At 39.4% G+C, this 22,366-nt stretch overlaps 1 protein-coding gene across 5 annotated transcripts in view; it reads right to left on the bottom strand.

Moving 5' to 3' along the window:
* The window catches only part of LOC103718064 (BEACH domain-containing protein C2-like), a 57,195-nt gene extending 38,436 nt beyond the window's left edge, over nucleotides 1-18,759 (bottom strand). For 2 of the 5 annotated variants that reach the window (XR_005507750.1, XM_039117760.1), the window contains exons 1-6: nucleotides 16,488-18,759; nucleotides 11,646-12,433; nucleotides 10,130-10,846; nucleotides 7,989-8,123; nucleotides 1,085-1,189; nucleotides 761-874 (exon numbers count right to left, since the gene is read on the bottom strand). Coding sequence is in view for 4 of the 5 variants with exons in the window: in XM_039117760.1 (XP_038973688.1) it covers nucleotides 761-874; nucleotides 1,085-1,189; nucleotides 7,989-8,123; nucleotides 10,130-10,846; nucleotides 11,646-12,433; nucleotides 16,488-18,378 (3,750 nt within the window). In the remaining variant the exon portion in view is untranslated. The remainder of the gene's footprint in view (nucleotides 1-760; nucleotides 875-1,084; nucleotides 1,190-7,988; nucleotides 8,124-10,129; nucleotides 10,847-11,645; nucleotides 12,434-16,487) is intronic. The other 3 variants (XM_008806709.4, XM_026808837.2, XM_039117759.1) reach the window with 3 other exon arrangements.
* Nucleotides 18,760-22,366: the final 3,607 nt, after the last annotated feature.

The raw sequence follows: 22,366 nt of genomic DNA, 5'->3' as shown, positions 1-22,366 counted from the left end.
GTAACAATTTCTGAATGGCAAAAAAAAACCCACTTGAGCAGCTTCAGATGGTTAGAGAAGAATCTATATTATACAACCACAGGTTTCGAGCCTGCCATGTGTAGCCCTCCTCCATGGCCTTCACTTGAGGCCTTGTCCTAGTAGTATTATTCCTTGCAAGCCCCATACCATTTTAACAACAGAAAGAAAGTATGATCATGCATATCCCAAAGGAATCCCCACTTTGGGCCCATATTCTTGCAGCCTCTTAGAGTAATCACAGAAGTCCACATTTTTTCCCCTGTGCATGGTGCTAGTGAAAATAATTCAAATTTGATATATAGATAAATATACAAATTGCATAAATTGCGAAATCTAAGTTCTAACAAAATAATAAGATGGTTTTCTGATTCAGTCCATGACAAAACCCAAGCAGTATGGTGCAAAGTGCATTTGCTTTTTTTTGGCAATTATACTTCTATCATTCCTATTCTTTAAATAGGTAGGCCTTTACTTCATCCAAAATACATCCTTAATCAGTCACGAACAACAAATATAGCCACTCAAATGCATATTCAAGCCACCATTTTGACAATATTTCATAATACATAATAATTTTTTGCAGAATTGTTTTTGCAACCTTTACTATTCAGAGCTTAGTCTGTGACTACCATGACACTAGATTAAGTGAAGAGCAAGGAATATTCATCAACAAAATTAAGGACACTATAGGGAAATGAGCAATTACACGAATTGCCAACGACAGATGGACAAAGCTTACCTTCCATCCATCTTTTTGACGCATTGAATGCTCTAATATGATAATGAGAAAGTTATGTATGAGGTCTTCTATCTCAGAAATGCTTACACCATTTGAATCTTTGCTTGAACCCATCTGTAAAAGCAAGAGATATATTAAAACAACTCATAAAGCAAAATAACCATAAGCATATCATGCATAAAACCATACCAAAAAAGTAACACATATTAGCATGCATATTGTTAGCCACTTTCAGTAACAGATAAATACATACATGTGCTAACTTTTTGTGTACTTATACAGTTTACAGAATTCAATGTCAAAAAAAAAAAAAAAAAAAATCACCTCATAATTAGATATTAGAACCTCCAATATCCACTCAGGCCATTCTGCCATGCAAGTAAGACTAGTTCTATTTTCTGGATGACTGCAAGCCAAAAACAGAAGATCCTGTAATCATATACATGGAAAATCAGTTTAAACATGTCAGCAGCCATTGGAGATCAAGCATTACATGATAAGGCTAGACTGGGACTCCACGCTTCATAAAATACTGTTTCTTTTCGAAATGCATACATACATCAAGAATTATATGATAGTGCTAGACTGGGTCTCCTCGTTTATATACATACATATTTATGTGAATACATACATCATACATACGCACATGCACAGACAAGTATAATTGAGCTAGTATTCTCACGATAAGACTAGGCTTCAAACACACACCGCAAAATCAAAAGGCAACATCTGAAAATCCATGCCAACAAACATGACCTAGAACATCTAAAATATCTAAAACTGAAAATTAAATGTTAAGGAATCTAAAAATGGCTTTAAGAGCACAATAAAATATTTTAATGTGCTATATAGTCTATAGAGATCCAACTAAGCTCAACTTTCATGCGCATCTGTCGTATAAATTAAAATATATCCGAGCATAAATGATGGGAGGCAAAATGGATCGTCCTACTCCGGCATGGAGTCACCCAATTCTGGTCGAGCAAACCTCAGAGCCAAGAGGGCCGAAGAGACTCCCTCCACCGAAGGTACGATGACGTCCCGGCCTGAGCTCCAGGGCGCCCTGCAGTGTCAACCGCGAGCGGAAGAGGCTCCCTCGGCCACAGGCAACGACGCCCTGCCAAGAGCCAAGTAGACCTCGATCCCGCCAAGAGCCAAATCATGCCAGAGGCTCTCTCAGCAGATCTTCCTGGATCGCGGTGTTAAATGCTAGTCATTATGACAGTCGCCTCGGGGGGCAGGGCATTGATGACTGACTTCTCGCATACCACCAGGTAATGCCTCGGAGTAAGTGCACACACGACGCATTTAAGAACTTCCTCGACCACTTCCATTAAGAATGACATGGCAGACCCTCAGAACAGATCCGAAAAGATATCTCCCGAATTCTTCGCCCGCAGGATAGATCTCCATGTTGTACGCCGCCTCCAATTAATGGCCAGTTGATTACGAATCGACTCGAAATTTCAGGTAACAGCCGAGACCCTCACCCTATAAAAAAGGGTAGGGAAAGGCCTTCGGTAAGTTTGGACAAGCCATTATAAGCTATTACAAGTACTCTTAAGTCATAAGAGGCCATCTAAGGCACTTAGAAACCTCTCCAAAAGCCCGGCTAACTTAGCCATCAGAGGGCCTTCGCCGGAATCTCCGGCCAAGGCTTTGTGCAGGTACCCCAGAGCGCAAGAGGTGGCCCTCTTTCTCTATCCCGGCCGGCGTCTTCTCAGCTTCTTCCGGCATGGTCACCCTCAGGCCAAATTTCAACCACAACAGTATCTATTATCTACCACCCAAAGTACGAAACTATTCAAATTTTGCCCGACAAATCAAGTTTCAAGTTCGATAGCTTCAACAGTTTCAGCCCAAGATATGCTATTCTGATGAAAAAGATGAGATAGAAAATAGTAGAAAAAGAAAATAGGCCAAGGAAACACATACAACAAAGCTTTAAGTATTTTGTATTGTTCGTAATCATTAGATGTACGGTCACAGTGCTCACAGATTTAAAGGTGTAATTCTATAATACTCCAAAATTATATTAAAAAATGTTGGGAATATCAACAAGTTATGTTGCATATTGGCTCAAGAAATATGTTTTGATTAAGAACTATCTAATTACGTTAGACATAACTATGCAAATATCTATAAGATCTAATCTTCAAATACAAACTTGCATCTGAATATGAAATTAATATGGCAGTGACCATTGAATAGCATAATCCAATATATAATTTGAAATTCATAAATTTTGAAAACAAGATTACACCTAGATATAATTCATCTGTTTGTTTATAAGATTTAACCTTAAATCTACCAGATCCTAGCTTTTACATTCTGAATCCACTCTCCAAAAGAATGGAAAAGCGAAGTACAGATAAGAAAACAAAAAATCACCCACATAACGTATTCATTGCCAAAATATATCTGAGAAAACGAAGAAATGATTCAAAATAATATTGAAAAGTCATAAATAGATATGTCATCCATAATAAGTTTTGGCCAGCTTTCATTTGGTGTTGGAATGTGGCTATCTATTTCAGCCAAAACCAAATTGACCTCAAATTTAATATCTTGACGTACTCCATTTTGCCCCACTTATTGCATGGATAAGAAACCTCAAAAACACATGATTTTTTATTTATATGAATTTTAATTATTTTAGATCAGATCAACAGGGCAGGATCCTCAATTTAAACCACAAAAACACATGATTAGTACTTTTACAATGGGTTGAACCTATGTCCTGCCAGAAGTATCCTAGCTCAACCAAAATACATACAAGAGAGAGAAAGAGAGATTGTGCATTAAATCTTTTGCCTGAGTTCCCAACTTTTTGATGTTCATTATGGTTCATGTCTCCCAGGGTCTGCGGTACCGATGGTACCAGTGTACCGGTAAAGACCGGTTCCGGTACCGGTCGGAATCGGTACCGAACCGGTCGAGATAGAAAAAACAAAAAAAAAATGCCTCGGACACGCACGGGCGCGCGCGCGTCCGCATTACCATAGAGTGGCATTAAATGCCACTCTGTGCGGAAATTAAAGCCCATGCGGGGGCAACCAGCATGGGTTCGCCACGCGGGAAATCACGGCCAGTGCAGGGAATCGCGTGCGGGCGCGGTTCCCTGCGCGTGGAACGCGAGCAGGCGCAAGCGGGCTCGCAGTTCCCCACTCGTGCCCGTTTTCCCACTCGCCCCCGCATGCGGGTTTTTTTTTTCCTTTATTTTTTTCCTCTTCTTCTTCTTCGCGAACCCTCCTTCCCCTCTCTCCTCCACTCTTCTCCTCTCTTTCCCGGTTCCCCCCGTTCTCCCGCGAGCAAGAAAAGAAGAGAGGTCCTGCCCGCGAGCAAGGAAGGGAGGTCCTCCTTCTCCCGGTACTTGCCTTCTCTTCTTCTTCTATTACTCTTTCTTTTCTTCTTTCTCTTCTTCTTCTCTCCTTTCTTCCTCTTCTTTCTCGCTTCTACCGGTGCCGGTCGCACCCGTTTCAGTTCGGTACCGGTTTTCACCGCCAAACCATACCCGTAGCTGTCGGCACCGATTCGGTATAGCTTAAACCGACCGGTTCCGGTCGGTTCGGCAGACCATGATGCCTCCACTACCATTTAGAATGCTGCAAATCCCAAATCTACCACTCTTAAGAGTACAACATCTTGCAGACAGTATGCACCAATCATAATGCACCGCCAAATAACTTTTAACTTCACTAAGCTATTAACTGTGTATTCTAATGCATGCTTTTACATATATTGATACATGTATCTTATGAAAAGCCTCCCAAAGCAAACAGAAAAGCCCACTCCTCGAGAACAAATGCTGTTTCACCTGAGAACATGTTCATCAACCATGGCATACTACAAATGACTAAGTTTGTTCAACACCCAGATATCAAGTAATACACTGGTTTAAATTTATAATACTTAATAAACATGTTAAGCTGTCAAAAATGGCTCATTTTGACCATATTTTGTCTAATACCATTCTGCAGCTGTTTATAAAAGTGCAGCTTCAGTCTACGCATTGCAAAATCTTGTTACCCTAAAAATATCAGAAGGGCAAAACGATGATGGCAGAATCTCATCCTATAGATTATGGCTTCAGTGTAAGCATTGTACCCATACACACTGACATCCTAATGCTTATATTGAGAATGGCTTGCAGCATTGCACTTCTAGTGAACAAATTGATGGGCTCTTTAATGCTTAATTCATGGAATCCCTTGTCCATGAATTTACATGTTTCCAATAGAGGATAACCTATAACAAAGCCATACTGGTTCTAAACAATCACTGTAACTCACCCAAGTTTTATCTCACTCCAAGCAGAGGGGAAAACAAAGCCAGTTTTGTAAAAGAGGAAATGAAAATAAGCCCAATGAAGTTACAACATTAATGTAAAAGAAATACAAGCTGGACAGAAGCATATACCAATGCATGGGTTCTAGATCTGTCCAGAATGAACAAGGAACTAGTGAGTTTTGGGCCCTTAGATTAAAATTAAAGGAACTGGCTGCTGTCCTTTTATTACAGATAGAAGGAATCATCTCACGCAGCATGATCTGCAATTCCCATTTTTGCTTTACAATTTGGAATGGGATCTATATTGAGCAGGAAAACTCACACCTGCTAACAAGTTTTCTGTAGCACTTGAAAAAGTCTAGTAATTTTGTCTTGCCTAAATTCATTGATAGCACTTCTCAAATTTTTCTATTGACAAAAGTGTTTAGACATGATAAACTTAGCTATACGAGATTTGTTATCATAAGTCATGGTAAACTATATTCAAACATAGTAACAAGTCTCGACATAATTTAAGTCACTCCCATGAGAGCAACAAAGTGAATACTTGATTTACATTCTTATGCTCAAAAGGAATAATTCACATAATTTGCAACAATATTCATACAACAACAGAGCTTATGATGTACAACAGAACATCTAGCTTGGTGTCTTGGACAGATAATGTATGGCAACTATCTTTTAGCAAACTTGGCAATAAGCCTGCCAAGAAAACCCAGATATTTTAAAAGATGATCTTCATTTAACAAACCAGCGCATTTTCTTCATCAGACAAATTATGAAACAATTGTATAACCATGAACAGCTTCTTCAAAATGCTTGCTGTCAAGAATTCCCCCTTTAATAATTCATTTTAACTCCGACAGTTTAATATTCTCAGACAACCGAGTTCCCTTAAAGCAATTTCTCGTTTTGTCAATATAGACCCTTTCAGTCACATTTCAAACATCTACTTGGCCATGCACTAGTCAATTTTTCCTATCAAAACCAAATGGGCCACTATAAAAACAAGCTACAGGCTCATGAATGTATGATACTCGATGACTTCAACAAAACCTGAAATAAACTCTCTAAAACCTGGAACAAATTCCTCTATTTTATCTCCCACTCCCCTCTTCTTAGAAATTCTGCTCAAAGGAGGAACCAACACCACTATTCTCATGGACTTACTCCCCAAGAAAGGCACTTAGAACGACAAACCAGAAATCTTGGCACAACCATATACTTAACCTCTCTCAACCTAACTAAGCACACTTAGCATGTGCCTTTCAAGAAAGGGTGAGGAGATGGAGAAAAAAAACGGGGAGTTGCTCTCTCTCTCTCTTAGCATGGCTGCCCTCACTCTCAGCGCAAGCATGGCCCCTCTCTAAATAAAGTTAATGGTTGAGATTTTTTATTTGATAAGGAAAGTTTATTTGATCACAGCATATAAAATGCATGCTCCAGACCGATTATTGTCCTATTTCCTATCTAAATTAAACTTTGCTGGAATGGAAGTTCACACATTTATTCTTTTCTTGCCTATTTTAATTAGGACTCTATTAGACGTAAATTATTGGAGAGAGAAATTAAGATTTTTCTGGGAGGCATGCGAAAGCTTGGGTACCCTTGATAATAGAGTTGTACAAAGAAATGAGAGAGAAAATTATTGCATCTTTTAAAGATTCCAGCTACAAAGGTAAGTTTGGGTAACAAAGTTGGCAGTCCAGGCATGAAACCTCCTCCTATTAAAAATAGTAAAGATAACCATCACCAGCCTCCCTCTAAATCATTATCAATCCATCACGAAACAAACACCTTAGGCGCCTTTGCATTTTCCGCATTCTTTGGCAATCTACCTAAATAGCATGCAAAGGGCCAAAAAGAAACGAGAGGGAATAGGGTAGTGGAAAATTTGAAGCTACACATCATCTGATATTCCATTCTAAACAACTTGCATTTGATTACCTTTGACCACACAACATGATATAAACCGGTCAGCACCGGTGCGTACCGACTGTACTATAACGATATTGAATCGGTATGCGGTACAAAAAACGTACCGACACTCAGTACGCCAAACTGGCCTCTATACTGGGCATACTGATACTGTAGTAAGATGGTACCAATACGGAGTTCGATACCATGATGGCGAACCTTGTAGCATCCAATTGAAAAGACAAAACCAACCAACCACCTACAAACACTATCTTCATGAGCCAAACATTTGTGGGCAGCTTAAAAAAGCTGATGCAACATATGTACATAGAAGTACAACAAAGCAGTTGGCGATGGGTATAATAATTTTTAAATATGACTATTATCTTATTAGTTTTGTATAGCTCTTTCGAAGGGATAAAGCACAAGCAAAGATGGCAGCATAATTTGGCAACTAATGCATGTTTGTACACAGCAATAGCTTTTGCCTCAGTATGTTACCGGGATTATGAGACAGGTAAGGGTTCCGGTCTTTTGAAAATTTACATTTTGCATTATTTGTATAGAAAATAGACTAGACTAAGCTACCACGCACTCATGTAGATTTTGATGATTCAGTGAGAATGCAACACTAATAGATGATCAGGGGTGTAGACAAAAACTTACTCCTCTTTGTATTTCCCATTTGTCTCATAGAAACGATAGCTTTAAAACGATCATATATAAACAACAAAATTCATTAGAAATCCTTGTGCAAACATAAATTACCATGATGACAAGAACAAAATTAGATAAAAGCTTCACAGAGAGAATGCAATCAGTAATCTAAGCCTGGCTAGTGACATCAGCAATAACTCCATAATGATAATTTCATAGCGGTTGGCTTCTGTAGTACCACAAAAGGCCGTGATAAAGGAATTTGTATTTGCAATAGGAAACATACAGCAGTGCAATATGCACAATTGTAGGCATGCAGATCAAAAAGTACTGTGCAGAAGTTAAAGAGGTCCCAGCATGTTACCTGTACAGCTCGAACCTGGAATGCCCTGGATGCATAGGGAAGTGAACGGAGAAGGACCAGTAAAAGTTGGAGATTCTCAAAGCGGTGACCAGAATCATGCACGTTCAGGCCATCATCAGTGGATGAAACATTTGTCTGGATCAAAAGATAGATAATGTGGTTTAGCATTTTCACACTTCAAAGAATCAGTAAAGATGTAAATGCTGCAAGAGTATATTAAGGCTTAGCATCAACAAAACTATGATACAAATTCAAAATATTATCTAGAAACAAATTTGGGTGAAAATCAAATTAGAAGACCCAGGTCCATCTTTCCAAAAAATGTAAATGCCTCTTTTATAGTTAATTGATGTAGGAGTAGCTCAAGTTCACTTCAATGATGATGGTCTCAGAAAAAGAAAAAGAAAATTAAAAAACAACACCATATCCATGCTCCCTGCAATTTCTTAATCCATTACCATATAACGTGATATCAGAAAGAGTAAGAGAATGACTCATGGTGAATGGAAGTCCACATCTAATGAAATTTTGAGAGATTTTTCCTTCTCCAGTGAGACAGGACATGTTCCTAATTTCTGCACATCTGGCCAGCAAGATTTAATTAAATAAAAGCAGCAAATCAGGTCCACTTACCACTCTTTAAGAGCATGGGTAAATCTGTTGCACCAGGAAACTGAGAATTGTTGCTGGCACAATGTATAGGTGTCTATAGTGAAAAGATAAAAAAGGGCAAAACTATGGTATCAAAAACCAGATGGTACAACCGGTACCATACGTCTGACACAATCAGCACTGTTATGGGTGCTGGATACCGAAACACTGTATACCGATAGTACTATACTGGTCATACTGGTTTATACTGGTGCACACCAGTGCATACTGATGGAACCTTGACAGTTGAGCACCGACAGTTTATCAATTTTTCTGAAGCTGTCGGTTTCAAAATGTACCGACAGTTTATCAATTTTTCCGAAGCTCTCTACAGTACCATATCATTCCGAGGAAAAAACTGTATGGGTTCAATACCACTATTTAAAAACATGGGCCAAACAACATTGCCCCAGAGACTCTGCTTTCAGTATTAGCATTGTAAGCAACAACAATCAAGCTCCAAAACAGCCAAGAGAAACTATGTTTAGCCTGCCCATCCCTCAGTATATCTTAAATTACAGAGATCGGTCTTACCGTTTATTGTTAATCCTTCCTGAAGTATTTTATGTGAAGATCTTTGCTTTATAAAGTTTTGCCCTTTGCAGTTACACAGCAATATAAGTCAGCTTTAGAAACATTTAGAAAATTTTCTAATATCTGCCTATATTATGCTTCCAGATATGATAAGTACCCATGTATCGGAATTAGGCCATGCGCAACAGCAATGGAGGGTGAATTCTTTGGATTTCTGGCTAACGTACTTACAGTTGTACCAAAATGTTTAGGTGTAGATGGGTCAACTTACCTGCTCTGCCACAGCAGTCATGAGTTCATCTATCAACAACTCTAACATGATTGTTCATGTCTATGTTATATAATTACTAGCCACATTTTACTGGTACTGGGACAACCGGACAAGCGTAAAGTCTTTGTACTAAACAACATTATTCATTGACAACATACTTTTTCCTGTGGAGAAACATTTTTCTCAGAAAAAATATTAATTTCTGAACTCCATGTAAGAGATTCTATTAGTAATAACAGTAACATGATAAAAAAAAAAAAAAAAAAAACAGGGCCAGGAAAAGCACTACAAAATCATGCAAGATGACCTGATGGACTTTTATTATCTTGAAGTACACAACACAAAGAAATGAACAAGTCAAAATTTCAGGTTTCAACATTGTCACATCCAACTTGAAGCTAAAAACATTTGCCCTCAGCAATTAACAAATAGTTCATCATCATGAATAAAAAAGAAAAGCCTGATCAAGTGAAAAGGAGTAATAGAAAAATATCTGTAACCAGATAACTTGACTCATGTAACTATCTCAACATTCTGAGAAGAGATAACCATAGACAAAACTATTCATGCCAAATCCTCTATATCGTAGTGCATTTTTGACAGTTCAGCATTGTTTAGCTATTAAAAACTATATTGGAGAGAATCATAATAGACGTAGTTGACAAGTAGTGCAAACTGTTCATACCGTTGCTGCCAATATGGCCATATACACATTGGTAGTCATAAGCCTTTGTGGAGCTGCTTGAAATGCTTTTTGCAATGCAAAAAGTAACAAAGCAACTCTGTCTTCAAACATCGTACTCCCTTCTTCAGGACCCACAATACTCAGAATGTTACTTGATGGACTTTGGGTAGCAGCATTTGAGTTATTTTTCAGATGACCTGATGAGACAAGAGCACCCAATAGGGTTATTATCCCAACCACAATCCCATCACCATTGTCAATATTATATACATTGTTCCTAGCACTGTCGGGACTTATTGAGAAACTGATGCCACCAAGATTCTTCAACAGTTGGTTATCAGAAGCAGACATCATTCTTTCAATGTTTGTGCCCATGGAAACCTTAAAAGAACCATTATTAGTATTCAAAGACCCAAATTTTGTGATCTCCTCCTGAGAACCATATTCCTTCTGTTCAGGAGATTCTAGTTCATCATCCTGGCTTTTTGGTTCGCCACCAGTAGTTGCCATCCTAGAAACATCCGCAGATGCATTATCAGCAGCAGATACACTAGAATTATCCAAAATATTATGATTACCAGCTTTGGCTTCTCGCTGCAAAAGAACAAGAAGTGTTTCTATTCCACCACAAGATATAAATGACTGTGCAAATGTGTGAGCCCTAGATGTATTCGGCTGCACAACCAGTCTATAGATTACGTGCAACACTCTTGCAACCTGAAAAAAGCATCAAGAAGAAAAGTTCTAAGCCAAAATAACTAGTAGAAACTCTAATATAAAGCATGTTACCAAGAACTAGCGTATAATTAAAGATTGTACATTGATAAGACTAAAACTATCTGATATTTACCAAGTCAGAAAGCAGACACAAACACAAAAAATTCAAACATCAAGCCTACAACTTGTATTGTATGAATGATGCAGTAATCCAAAGACCAAAAGCTTAAAATCATGAAAAATTGAAAGTTTAATAAAAACGTGTGAATATAATAAATTTAAAGGATGTCAGCATTGTGTTTGGAACTGGTAAAATAAAAAGTTCCAAACAACAAAGGTGTGTGTGAATCTTAATGGCTACGATAACCTATCTCAACATACTTAGGTTTCAAACTTAAATCCACATATAATGTAATACAAAGAAACTTAGGGAAAAAAATTAAGGCATAACTCAAAATACTACACATATGGCTCACATGAGCTACTTTATAATAATATATCTCACATTTAAAGCCTCAACCATGAGCCTCAACGTGCTTTCTGAAAGTCACTCTCAAGAGCCAATGCAAGACAAGGTGCAAATAAGCCTTCTTAAACAATGATACATAATTTTCACGGAAGTGCAGACAGATGCAATTAACTGCTGACAATTATGAAAAAGAAAATAGCACTAAATAAATGTTGGTACACGAACTAATCTAGAATTTCAAGAACAAGAATTGTTTAAATTGACAACAGCAATAGTTTCATCATATTTTACTTGAACAGTAACCGACTTGATGACAATTTATGAATCTACCTGATTAGGTTGTGGACAGTCAGCAATGAAACTTATCAAGCAACGAACATCATCAGCAGCCAATGAAGATGGAGCTGCTCCGATTAAAAGCTCAATGACCACTAAGAGCTCATCAACCAGAGCATTGACTTCACCCATAGGTCTTGGTGCACCATGAAGTGAAAAAGTATCAACAGAATCCTTTTCCCGAATAATCCAATAGCACCTCCTGCAGCTGTCAAGAAGCATTTGCAGGGCATTGGCATCCCGCATAGCTGCTGATTCTGTAAACACCATGTCTGCAAGTGAAGACAGAAGCTTCTTCTGTAAACCATAGTTGCACAAACTCCACATCTTCAGATCTAAAAGCAAAGTACTAAAAAGCTGCACTTTAAGTGTATGGTTATTTTTCTGAGATTGACATAGGGACACAATTGCAGCAACAACTTCCTCATCACTCAACCCATTTTGCTTTCCAAGTTCCAGCATTGATAGAGTTTGCAGAAGATAATGTAAAATTCTTGACAAAAGCTCAGGTGCTCGTGCTCGACATAACTCCTCATTATTTCCAGGATGTTGAATTGCACTGGAGATAATTCTGAAAATAGGGGCAGAGAATGAAGTTGTTGCAAGAGACATGGGCAAATCACCAATCACAGGTTCCAGGCTATCTTTCTGAACATTGCTCACTATCAGCGGAAGTAAAGCCAATGGACCCCCACATGCTAAGGCCCACAAAGATTCAGATGGGCGTACTCGAGAAGCAACATGAACTTGGCCAAGGACCTCAGCAGGTCTTCGGTGAATACCTGAAAAGTTTGAGAAAGGGCATAAGCTATTAACTGACTGGAAAGCACCCATAAGCATATGGAAATCATAATGCAATTCTCAGGAATCATGTAAATGATTTAGGAAGAACATGTACTTGATTTAATTAACCCAAATAAGAGAAGCTGAATGTTTCATCCTGAAGAGCTGAATGTTTGATCCTGAAGCTAACAAGGTGAAGTCCAGATAATGCATTATAATATGATGGCATTGACCAGCAAAAGCTGAATTGCAAGTATGAATGATTGAAAGACCTATATTTTTTGCACAGATGATATTTTCAGATTCAGAAGGTAGGAAAAGAACAGGATGACTCAACAATAATCATAATCTCAACATATACAAAAACGATTCTCACCAACATAGTCTAGCATGAACAAGCCTGACCTATGTGATATTTTGAAGCATGATAAAATCTGGCAAAGTGGATTAAGTTACATCCATGATGGGCAATAAAAAAGAAATAGCTTTCCTTCTATTTCTGTGAAAACTTTTCCCAAAGATGTAGCCTGTTCAAACATAGGGGCGTTTAAGATTATAAAGATCAGTCAACCTCAACAATATGACCACCAGATATAGAAAAAAGGCTGGAATATTTCAGATTACCAAATAGTACATACACACCCAGTCAACTGCACACTAAATAGACAAACCTACACATTAAGTTCAGACGTAAATCTTTTGTAACAGTTCAAACATGACTATATTATCTACTGACACAAATCCAGTGCTGACAGAGGCTGTGTGGTTTGCTAAGCTGTGAGTAGTATCTAACAAATACTGGTTGCCAATTCAGGCTACATGGAAATGGAAATAATGCCCTGCAAAAAACTGAAGACTGAGATTCTGAAATATGATTGATTTCGAAAACTAGGATTTGATATACAAAAGAATGAAGAGGTAAAAAAAGAGACAACTAAATGATTAAAAATTAGGTGGATAAAGTGGAGAGATGTTGATAAGAAGATACATGACCAAGACATGCCTTGGCAACTTAGAGAAAATATGATCAAACTTCAGTAAGTCTAGTAATATTGTACAGCTTCGTGTCCAGAAACATGCGCTTTGGGGGGGTAACGTTCCATAACCTAAGGAAGGGGAGGGGGTAATGTGGAAGGGAAATTTAAGGTTGGTATGTGGTTAAATTAGTATAGTCTGGGACTGATATGACCAGAAAGAGGAATTACAAGGGAAAACAGTCACACGAACTGAGGAAAAGTGATGGACCAACTAAGATGGCAGGGGCATGTGCAACAAAGATCTGATGATTGCTTGTCAACATGGATATCAGGATTTGTATTCAAGGGTCAGCAAGCAGCAGGAGAGCTTAAAATAGCACGGATGCAAGTTCTTCGAAGGATTTGGAAAAAGCTTAAGGCAACCCTAGTGGCAACCTCAATAAAAATGCTGAGTGAAAATGGGTTCATAAAACCAAACAAAAATAATTGGCAGAAGATCATTAGGGTCACAGGTACCTCTTATAATGACTCCCGACCCCACTTTTAATAAGCAAAAATTAAGAAAATAGTCAACAAAAAATGCTTAGTATTACAGAACGACCAAACATGTGATGAAAGGACCTTCTATAGAATATCATTTAAGTACATAAGCTAACTGCCATCATTATAAAGACATTTGAGGTACAAAATTTTATACATTGAGCAATAATTATCATAGTTACAAGTTCAGCATTTGGAAACAATTGGATAGAGATAATAGCAAGCTGAAGCAGAACAGACAGAAATTGAGTGTTCTCCAACTATAGTAATTTAAATAAGCAAGTTTTTAAATTATCTTTATTACTTTAAATGTTCAGATTATTAAAAGACTAAGCAGAGGAGACCAGTGAAAAGTCACATTTTGTTTGGTAAGGAACAATCATCAAATTGAGGAGTTCAGTATTAGTTGGCTATGGATTTGGATTTTGAATAGCAGAGAAGATCCAAGTATCTTTATAACTTAATTCTCTAAGTAATCTTAGCACTAAAGAAAATCTTAGCTTAAATATTTGTAAGTTATTCCAATTGTATTCTAGTGGTGCTTAGGGATCTTCATGTATAGAGCTCTAAAGTCAGATTCAAAATTCAAATAGTTATCTTGGAGAAGGAGGTAGTCTTTGTTCTGTAGTGTTTAGCCCACCCTAAAGCTTGACCACACATTAAGCAGCTTCATCAATGCAAAAGTTATACTATAGAAGGATAAAAAGGACATTCTAAAAACAGGTTTCATCATTATAGTCCAAGTTGAAAAGGACAAAACAGTTATGGGCTAAGCGAACACAATCCCTCATTCCATTCATCAGAAAGAATTGCCAAATGCTTTTTATCTTGCAAAACTTCCCTGAAACGACTTCAAATCACATTTCACTATGAACCACAAGGGCAAAGTTAGCGTTTCGGCCCCATATTAACAACTGAACCCCTTGTGCGCTGCAATAAAAACCAGGTTTGTAACCTTTCCAGGGGATTCTTAGTGAAATAGAACAGTGCTCAAAGAAATATCATAAAGTGCCCTTTTGGCATAGATTACAACATAAGGGTGCATCATCTAGTATAAGGTATTCTTGTTTTCCTTGATCACCATTCAAAATTCTTGATTGTATGTCAAGGCAGCAAGAATATTGACCATTGGTGATGAAAAGTTTTAAGAGTTTGAAATCCAGACACACATGTCATCCATGATCATGGCAAAATTAAGTTGCCTGGAAATAGTGAAATCATTAAAATGCCCCTTTTCATTCTCCACTATTTAAGTTACTTCTCCATTGAAGAATATTTTGAGGTAAAGTTAAAAGAAAAGCTTGTTCATGTTGACAAGAGACCATTATGAATCATGTTCCTTTCCAGCCAACTTCAAAATCTTGGTAATGTCAAACAATGTAAATGCGCTACAAGATGAAACCCCTCAAGAATTTTAAAGTTTTGAAAGGGCCAAGAGCATGACTAGTATAAGCCTTAGTTAAGAAGGAAAAAACAATTATATTTGAAGTAAAGAGAGGGTGGGCCTTGGTGCACTAGCAAGGTTTCACCTTTGTGATTTGGGTGGCACGGGTTAGAAATAACGGAAACACCCTCTCCGCACATGGGTTAAGGGTACGTACAGCTGACCCTCCCGAGACCTTGCAGTAGTCGGAGCCTCAGGCATAGAGATACCTTTTTTTTTACTAAAAGTGATAAAAGTTGATTAAAGTATGTTGGAATTCCTTCCCAGTTACTCAAAGAAATGCATTGATGTGGTTGAAGGGGGTGATCATCTAGCAGTGAAGCCTAAGAGAGGTGCAAGCCGCACTAGAACATGAAGAAATAAAAGTTACTGAAGATTAATCCTCAGGACAAGTCATGGAGTTGATTCCATATATCAGATTAGTTTGAACAACAGGTGTGATTCATCATCTTGTAAACGAAAATGCCTACACAAATACAAATTGAGAATATCATTTTCATGTTTTACTTACTTTTTAATCTTACTATCGTTACATCATGTTTCATCTGTTGCAAGCCCACTTCAGAATGAACATTATTGATAAACATCATATACAGATATATGTCCAATATTGCCTTGTCTAATCTAAACATCTTGTAACAAAGTTATTAGACGCCCTAATATCCTATGTCAAAGTGATCCAACTGAAGTTTCTCATCTGTATGTGGTATTACTTAAATAAAATTGAATTTACATCAGCAATCAATGATTTCATTGAATTTGATCAAAAGATCAATATCTCCTTCCCAAAGGCCTGGAAACAAATGGATAGTGTTCAACATACAATTTGAAATTCTTTTTCAAAGTGCAAGGGGTGCGAAATAGATACTATGAAAAGGGTACTGCAGGTACCATTTATTGGTACTAGTTTTTGGAGGGAGTATCCACACACTGTGATCTAGGAAATGTTTATAAACACTACTCATCTGGCCATGATTTTTTTAATTACACCCGTATTATTGTCTTTTTGTCAACAAATTCCACTAAAATTTCAGTGTTTCTAAGTGTTCAATGAAATGAATAAGATTGAAAAAAAATTACAAACTAACCAACCTGCTGCACCAGAAGGAGATGCATCTGGACAGAACCGCCCACTTAGCAAGCTAGGGTGGTATAGAAGATGCAAGCTTCCTTCAATCTCAGAATTCAACATCAAGTTCTCTTCTGCCAGACTCCTCATATGGTCATTTGTTGCCAACCAGGGTAAACCTACACCATTTCCAAAACAGGGCAATGCATCTCCTCCCCTTGAAGCTAGCCGACTCATTCTCTCTGATCCAATGGGTTCCTTAAAGATATAAACAGGCCCCATCTCTGCAAATAGGGGGCACTGCCTCCGACGCCGCTGCAGACCAGCCATTGTGGGTGGTGGATTCGTCCCTATGCAACAAAAAGCCAATGGCTTTGAGATCCTGGGAAACTCAAAAGGGCGGCTCTCATGCAAGTTCCCATTAACATACAATCTCAATTCGCTCTCTGCCTTTCCAAGCAAACCCTGCTTGCAAGTATGTTCTAACCCAACAAAGTACCAACTTTGTGGCTTGAATGCATACGTGAAATGTAAAGAAGCCTTTTTACCCTTCCCACCACCAACCTCCACTACCAAGAACTGGCCATGAAAGTAGGCTTCCAAACCATGGTTATCAGAGGATAGAAAGCTAAAGAGCCTCGGCATATGTGCAGTGCCCTCTCCTGCAAGTGCACTTGCTGCTGCTGCTGCTGACACCGCAGATGTCTTGCCCGACTGTGCTGCAGCTGCAGCGGCAATGGCAGCAGCAGCAGTCGCCGAGTTGAGTGTGTCTGCAAACGACTCTATGTATATCCATGTGGCAAAACCATATCCATTAGAAAAAGGCCATCGGCTCTCCCCAGGACCAAGCAAGCCAGAGCTCTCACCATCAAACTCAAACGTGCATGACGGGCCACGGGCCTCCTTGCTCCGCATCGCCTTCTCCAGCACCAGTATCAATGGTGTTGCCCAGTCAGTTTTGAGGGTCTTCTTTATTAGTCCAAGCCAGTGGTGAAGATCAATTACACTCAATGAATGCCCTGCTAAAACCTGAATGCTCTGGCACAATGGTGTGCCATCCCAGGGCACCCGATCAAGGGAATCGACAAATAGTTTCTCTGCTGATTGCAGCAGGACTCCAAGCAATCCCGCAGCCGAGCACATTGCACGATTTCTAGTGCAAGCTCTCAAAATTAAAAGCAAACCTTTAACCATTCTTGTTCTCGGAGACATGTGGGTCTCTGAGTCTCCTTCCCAGGGTAACCAAGGGATCAGCTCAGCAGCAACCACCGCAGCTCTGGAACTCAACATCACGCTCGGAGGATTTGCAGGAGCACCAGTACCAGTTTCAACAAGGCCTTCTACTCCGCCCATGGTAACAAGCAGAGCATCGACCACGGATCTCGACACGTCCCCGAAATCGCCACCATCCGAGACCACTGATTTGAGCTTCTCGATGCTCTCCGTCTTCCCCATGATGGCGGAGTCCACCAATCGCACGAGCTCCGGGGAAATGTCAGGCATCGCCGGCTTCGCCCTCGGCTTCGTAGGCGAGCCCACAGGGGACAGGTAGGAATCGAAGCTTCCCGACGAGGGCGACGGCCTGAGCACCGGGCCGGAGGGGCTGTGGGGCGGAAAGGTGTGCATGTCAGCAGAGTGCGAGTCGTAGAGCTCCGCCGCGGCGGTGGCGGAGGGGGAGGAATCGGAGGCGGCGCCTGCGCCGGAGGAGCGGTTCAGGTTGTCGGAGGTGGGGGAGCGGACGGAGTCGGCGGTGGCGGGGGCATGGTCGGGATTGCCGAGGGAGACGGGCTCAAAGAGGTCGTCGTCGGGTGTGAGGCCCGCGGGTGGATGGGCCCCGCCGGGCGCCGGGCTCCGCGAGGAGTTGGCCGGCGGGGAGGAGGCTGTTTTGGCGGGTTCATGTGGATCCTCTTCCATTGTATCCTTCTGGATCAAAGAATCCGTCTAAAGACAATTAAAAAAAAAAACAGAGTGTGGTGATAATAGCGAGTGGTAGAAATTAAAATCGACGTGGGATAATAGATCTGACAGAGTAAAAGAAAGGAAATGGAGACGGGGAGAGGAGAGGAGAGGAGAGGAGAGTGGGGTGAAACGAGATCTGAAAGGATTGGAAATAATGATAGGGAATAACGTGAAGGGAGAGATGAAGGGGGGAGATCTCACCTGGATTAAGAGGAGAAGAGAGGCATGGCGAGGGGATGAGAGAGAGAGGGGGGGAAGACTGAAGAGGAGGAGGAGGATGGCGAGGGTGGTAAACGGAACGGAGACGGGAAGGGAGGAGGGAGTAGAACCGGCTTGATTCGGTAGGGGTTTTCGGCTATTTTTCAGGTTGGTCCTGGCCAGGTGAGCCCCTGATTGGTGGACTCGTGGTAGGGGCGGTTTGTGACGTGGAAATTTGATGAACGGTCCTGAAATCATCACTAAATTATCTTGTCCGGTTGCAGCGGCCCGCACGTGAGAGGCGCGTATGAAAATTATAGAAGTTGGTGATCTGTCATCCGGGAAATGTAGGCTTTTCTTAATCCTTATCAAATTAGTCCTTATCCTTTCTAATTTCTACCACATACCCGCTCAACCCGTCCAAGATGGCTCTCACTGGAATTCACTAACCAAATTAATCCTTGCCCCCTTCTTACCCTGTACCTACTTTGACCAGGGATGATAACATCCGAGCAAGCACTTGGATGGTTCTTTTCTTGAAAAAATAATCTGGTGCACTTCCTTTGTTTCTTATCTTCCGAGCATGTGTTGAATTTGATTTAGATATATAGTTTTTTTGAAACGAGTTATTATAACTATAAAATGCAAATCATTTAGCAATTCGCAGCGCAAACACTGCTCAACTCTCAAGTTCATGGACTTGATAGAGTAATGTTATAATATTAGAAAGATGCTTTTAAATGATGTAGATTAATGTGCCTAGATAAAGGCAGTGTAACTATTCGGCAAATTATAAATACGCTAGAATACTTCAAGTGGTAGAAATTTTGCCCTTGCCCGCAAATGCAGAACTTGAAGGCTGCAACCTGTAAACAAACATTTTAGATTCGTTCGCCTCAAGGAAAAAAAAAAAAAAAAAAAACAAAGAAAGGTGTTTTTCGAGTATATGCTCATCTAAATATATGGAATTACATAAATACACATACAAAGATGCTATTCATATATATAACTTTCTTTTTTTTCTGCAAATATGCTCGTCCCATCTTAGTGGTTTAAAATTGAAATAACTGAAACACCCTCAACACGTGATATGCAAAAAGAGAATTATAAGGGTATACATGTAAATAGTAACTTTACAAATGTATCCATACAATTTTATATATTTAGGAGGGTATATACTTAAAAAAATAATAATTAAAAAATGATCAAAACTCAACTAAGACTTACCAAGTCTTGATGGGAGGCAAAATGGATCGTCCTATTTTCGGCATCAAGTCACCCAATTCTGATCAAGCCGACCTCAAAAGAAAAACATGGAACAGCTGTTAACTAGGAAATATCAATGTGTAATAACTGATTGGGTAGAGATAAAAGAGAGACTTAAAGAAAAATACTTACCCCTTAACTACCAGGACAATCTCCTTAATCGATGGAACACTAAATCCACATTTGTAAGGCACCCTGCCACATGGAGCACTTCCACGGGCCCTTCCATAGGGTCCACTACTCCTAGGCCCCCTCCTACTGCCCATGCCCCAAACCGAGACACTAACGACACGAAAATTCTTGGTGAGCCTCCCAAACCACATTCCACAATTCGGTGTTACAAATGCCAAGGTTTTGGTCACATTGTCTTCCAATGTGCTCATAAATCTTTCATTATTGCTCAGCAAGAGCTGGGAGGTGACACAGATGACTTAGAGGAACAAATGTATAAACCAAACTTTAATGACATTTAAGACATTGAGGAAGAGTGTGATGACAAACTTGAAACCCTAAGATGCACCCACATTACGCCTAGCTCGCTTGCACAGTCAGATAGCGAGTCTGACCAGTCCACCATGAGTGTAGTTGGATATGCCCTCACACAATCCATCGAAACTAATGTTAGAATTTTGGAGCCTGCATATGCATTTGCACAACACATTCATAAGTTGCATCAGAAAATCCATAAAGGCATTCATGCATGTACTGCTCAATATAAGATGCAAGCTGATTTCCATGCTAAAAAATTTCAAACTTGGGGTTACGTAATGATCCATCTTAAGGAATTGCAATCTCTTAGTATTGGACCATTTAGGGTGTTGCACAAGAATGGCACTAACGCCTATGCCATTGACTTTCCATTTGATTTTGGTCATAGCCTTGCTCTTAATATTAAAGATTTGGTTGCAATTCCCGATAACTCTTTTGTTGCACACTCTTCTATACCCGATGTTTATCCTATTATTAATTCCACGCCATCTTCGTTTTCTTTTATCCTCCATGGAGCACAAAAAGAGTATATTGATTCTATTTTAGCCGAGCAAATAGTTTTTACCAGTAATGGAGGCATCCAATATTTTTTGGTTCATTGGTGAGGACAACCAAGATCCGGCTATACTTGGATCCAGCGCGAGGAGATACCGCCGATTGATCCGGACTTGTTGGAGTAGTACCGAGACTTTGCCAAGCCGCTTTCATCGAGGTAGACTTCTTTCCACCCGAGAAGAGTTGGTGCGGACACCAATGCCAGATCAGCCGGTCGCCACAGGATCCAGCCAGCTCAGCGGATTCCAGCCGATTCAGCCAGCTTGATTTTATTTTAGATAGATTTATTTTAGTTAGGTTTATTATATGTTGATTCGGTTTATTTGCATATTGTCATTTGGGTTTATTTGCATATTGTTATTTAGGGCCTTTTCGGGATTGTTTTATTTGTAGGAGTCTGTTTGTTATTTTGTGACCCTATATATATGGATCTATGCTCATGTTTAGAGTTTGATGAATGATGAATAAAAATTAGCCTCCTTGTCTTCTTCTTCCCCCTCCTCTTCTCCTCCTCTTCTTCCCCCTTTCCTCTTCTTCCTATAGTTGTCCTGCATCAGCAAGCTAATATTTCAAGCCCGATCTGGTCCATCAAGCTTAAAATGTAGGCTCAAGCCCATCGGAAAGTAACGTGCAACAACAATGCCATGAACACGAGGAGAGTAGGGCATAATGAAGAGTTAGGGCATGTAATGTAGCAAGTAAACCAGAGTGTGATAAAAGTATGCAGGAGCACAATATAATACGTTCAGAAGTACACTTGATAAGTGAAACACAATGCGGTGAAATTGTATGAGAGGGGCATATGACAAGTGAACTTAAGTGTGCTGAAAACATATAGTAGCATATGATGGTGCATTTGGATGAGAGGGGGGATTAGGTAAGGATGTGAGTAGTATACATAAGAGGGATATTATTGGGAAACATGTTTGAAAATATAGTCCCACATTGGATGGTAAAAGAAGGGTGAAATGATTGATATACTACTTCGACCCAAAACTTAACAACTTAAGCTCTCTTTTTTTGGTTAGCTTGTGTCTGGCTACATATCTCGATTATTTGCTGAATTGAAAGATTTTAAATTATTTAAGAGTGCAGCAATCTTATACCAAAAAAAAGCGCAGCATTTTGTAACAATCATTCTGTAGTTATTCAAGAAACTCTAAATTATATTACTAAGAAAAAGAATAATATTTTAATAGAATGAAGAAAGATATCAAAATTGTGTTTGACAATGATCAAATTGAAATTTATTGTTATACCTTATTATGGTTAATAAACAAGTCAAGACACTATTGCTCTGCAAACCAAGTTCATGGAAAAATCTCACACTGTGATAAGATGAAATTAAGATACAGTGTTATTTCGGAGATGATGATACCTTATACTAGTTTATAAGCGAGTTAGGATTGCTTTGCAAAATCAAGTTTGTGGAAGA

Source organism: Phoenix dactylifera, unplaced genomic scaffold, assembly GCF_009389715.1.
Source record: "Phoenix dactylifera cultivar Barhee BC4 unplaced genomic scaffold, palm_55x_up_171113_PBpolish2nd_filt_p 000274F, whole genome shotgun sequence".
Classification (NCBI taxonomy): Eukaryota; Viridiplantae; Streptophyta; class Magnoliopsida; order Arecales; family Arecaceae; genus Phoenix; species Phoenix dactylifera.
This window is presented reverse-complemented; position numbering and strand designations above follow the sequence as displayed.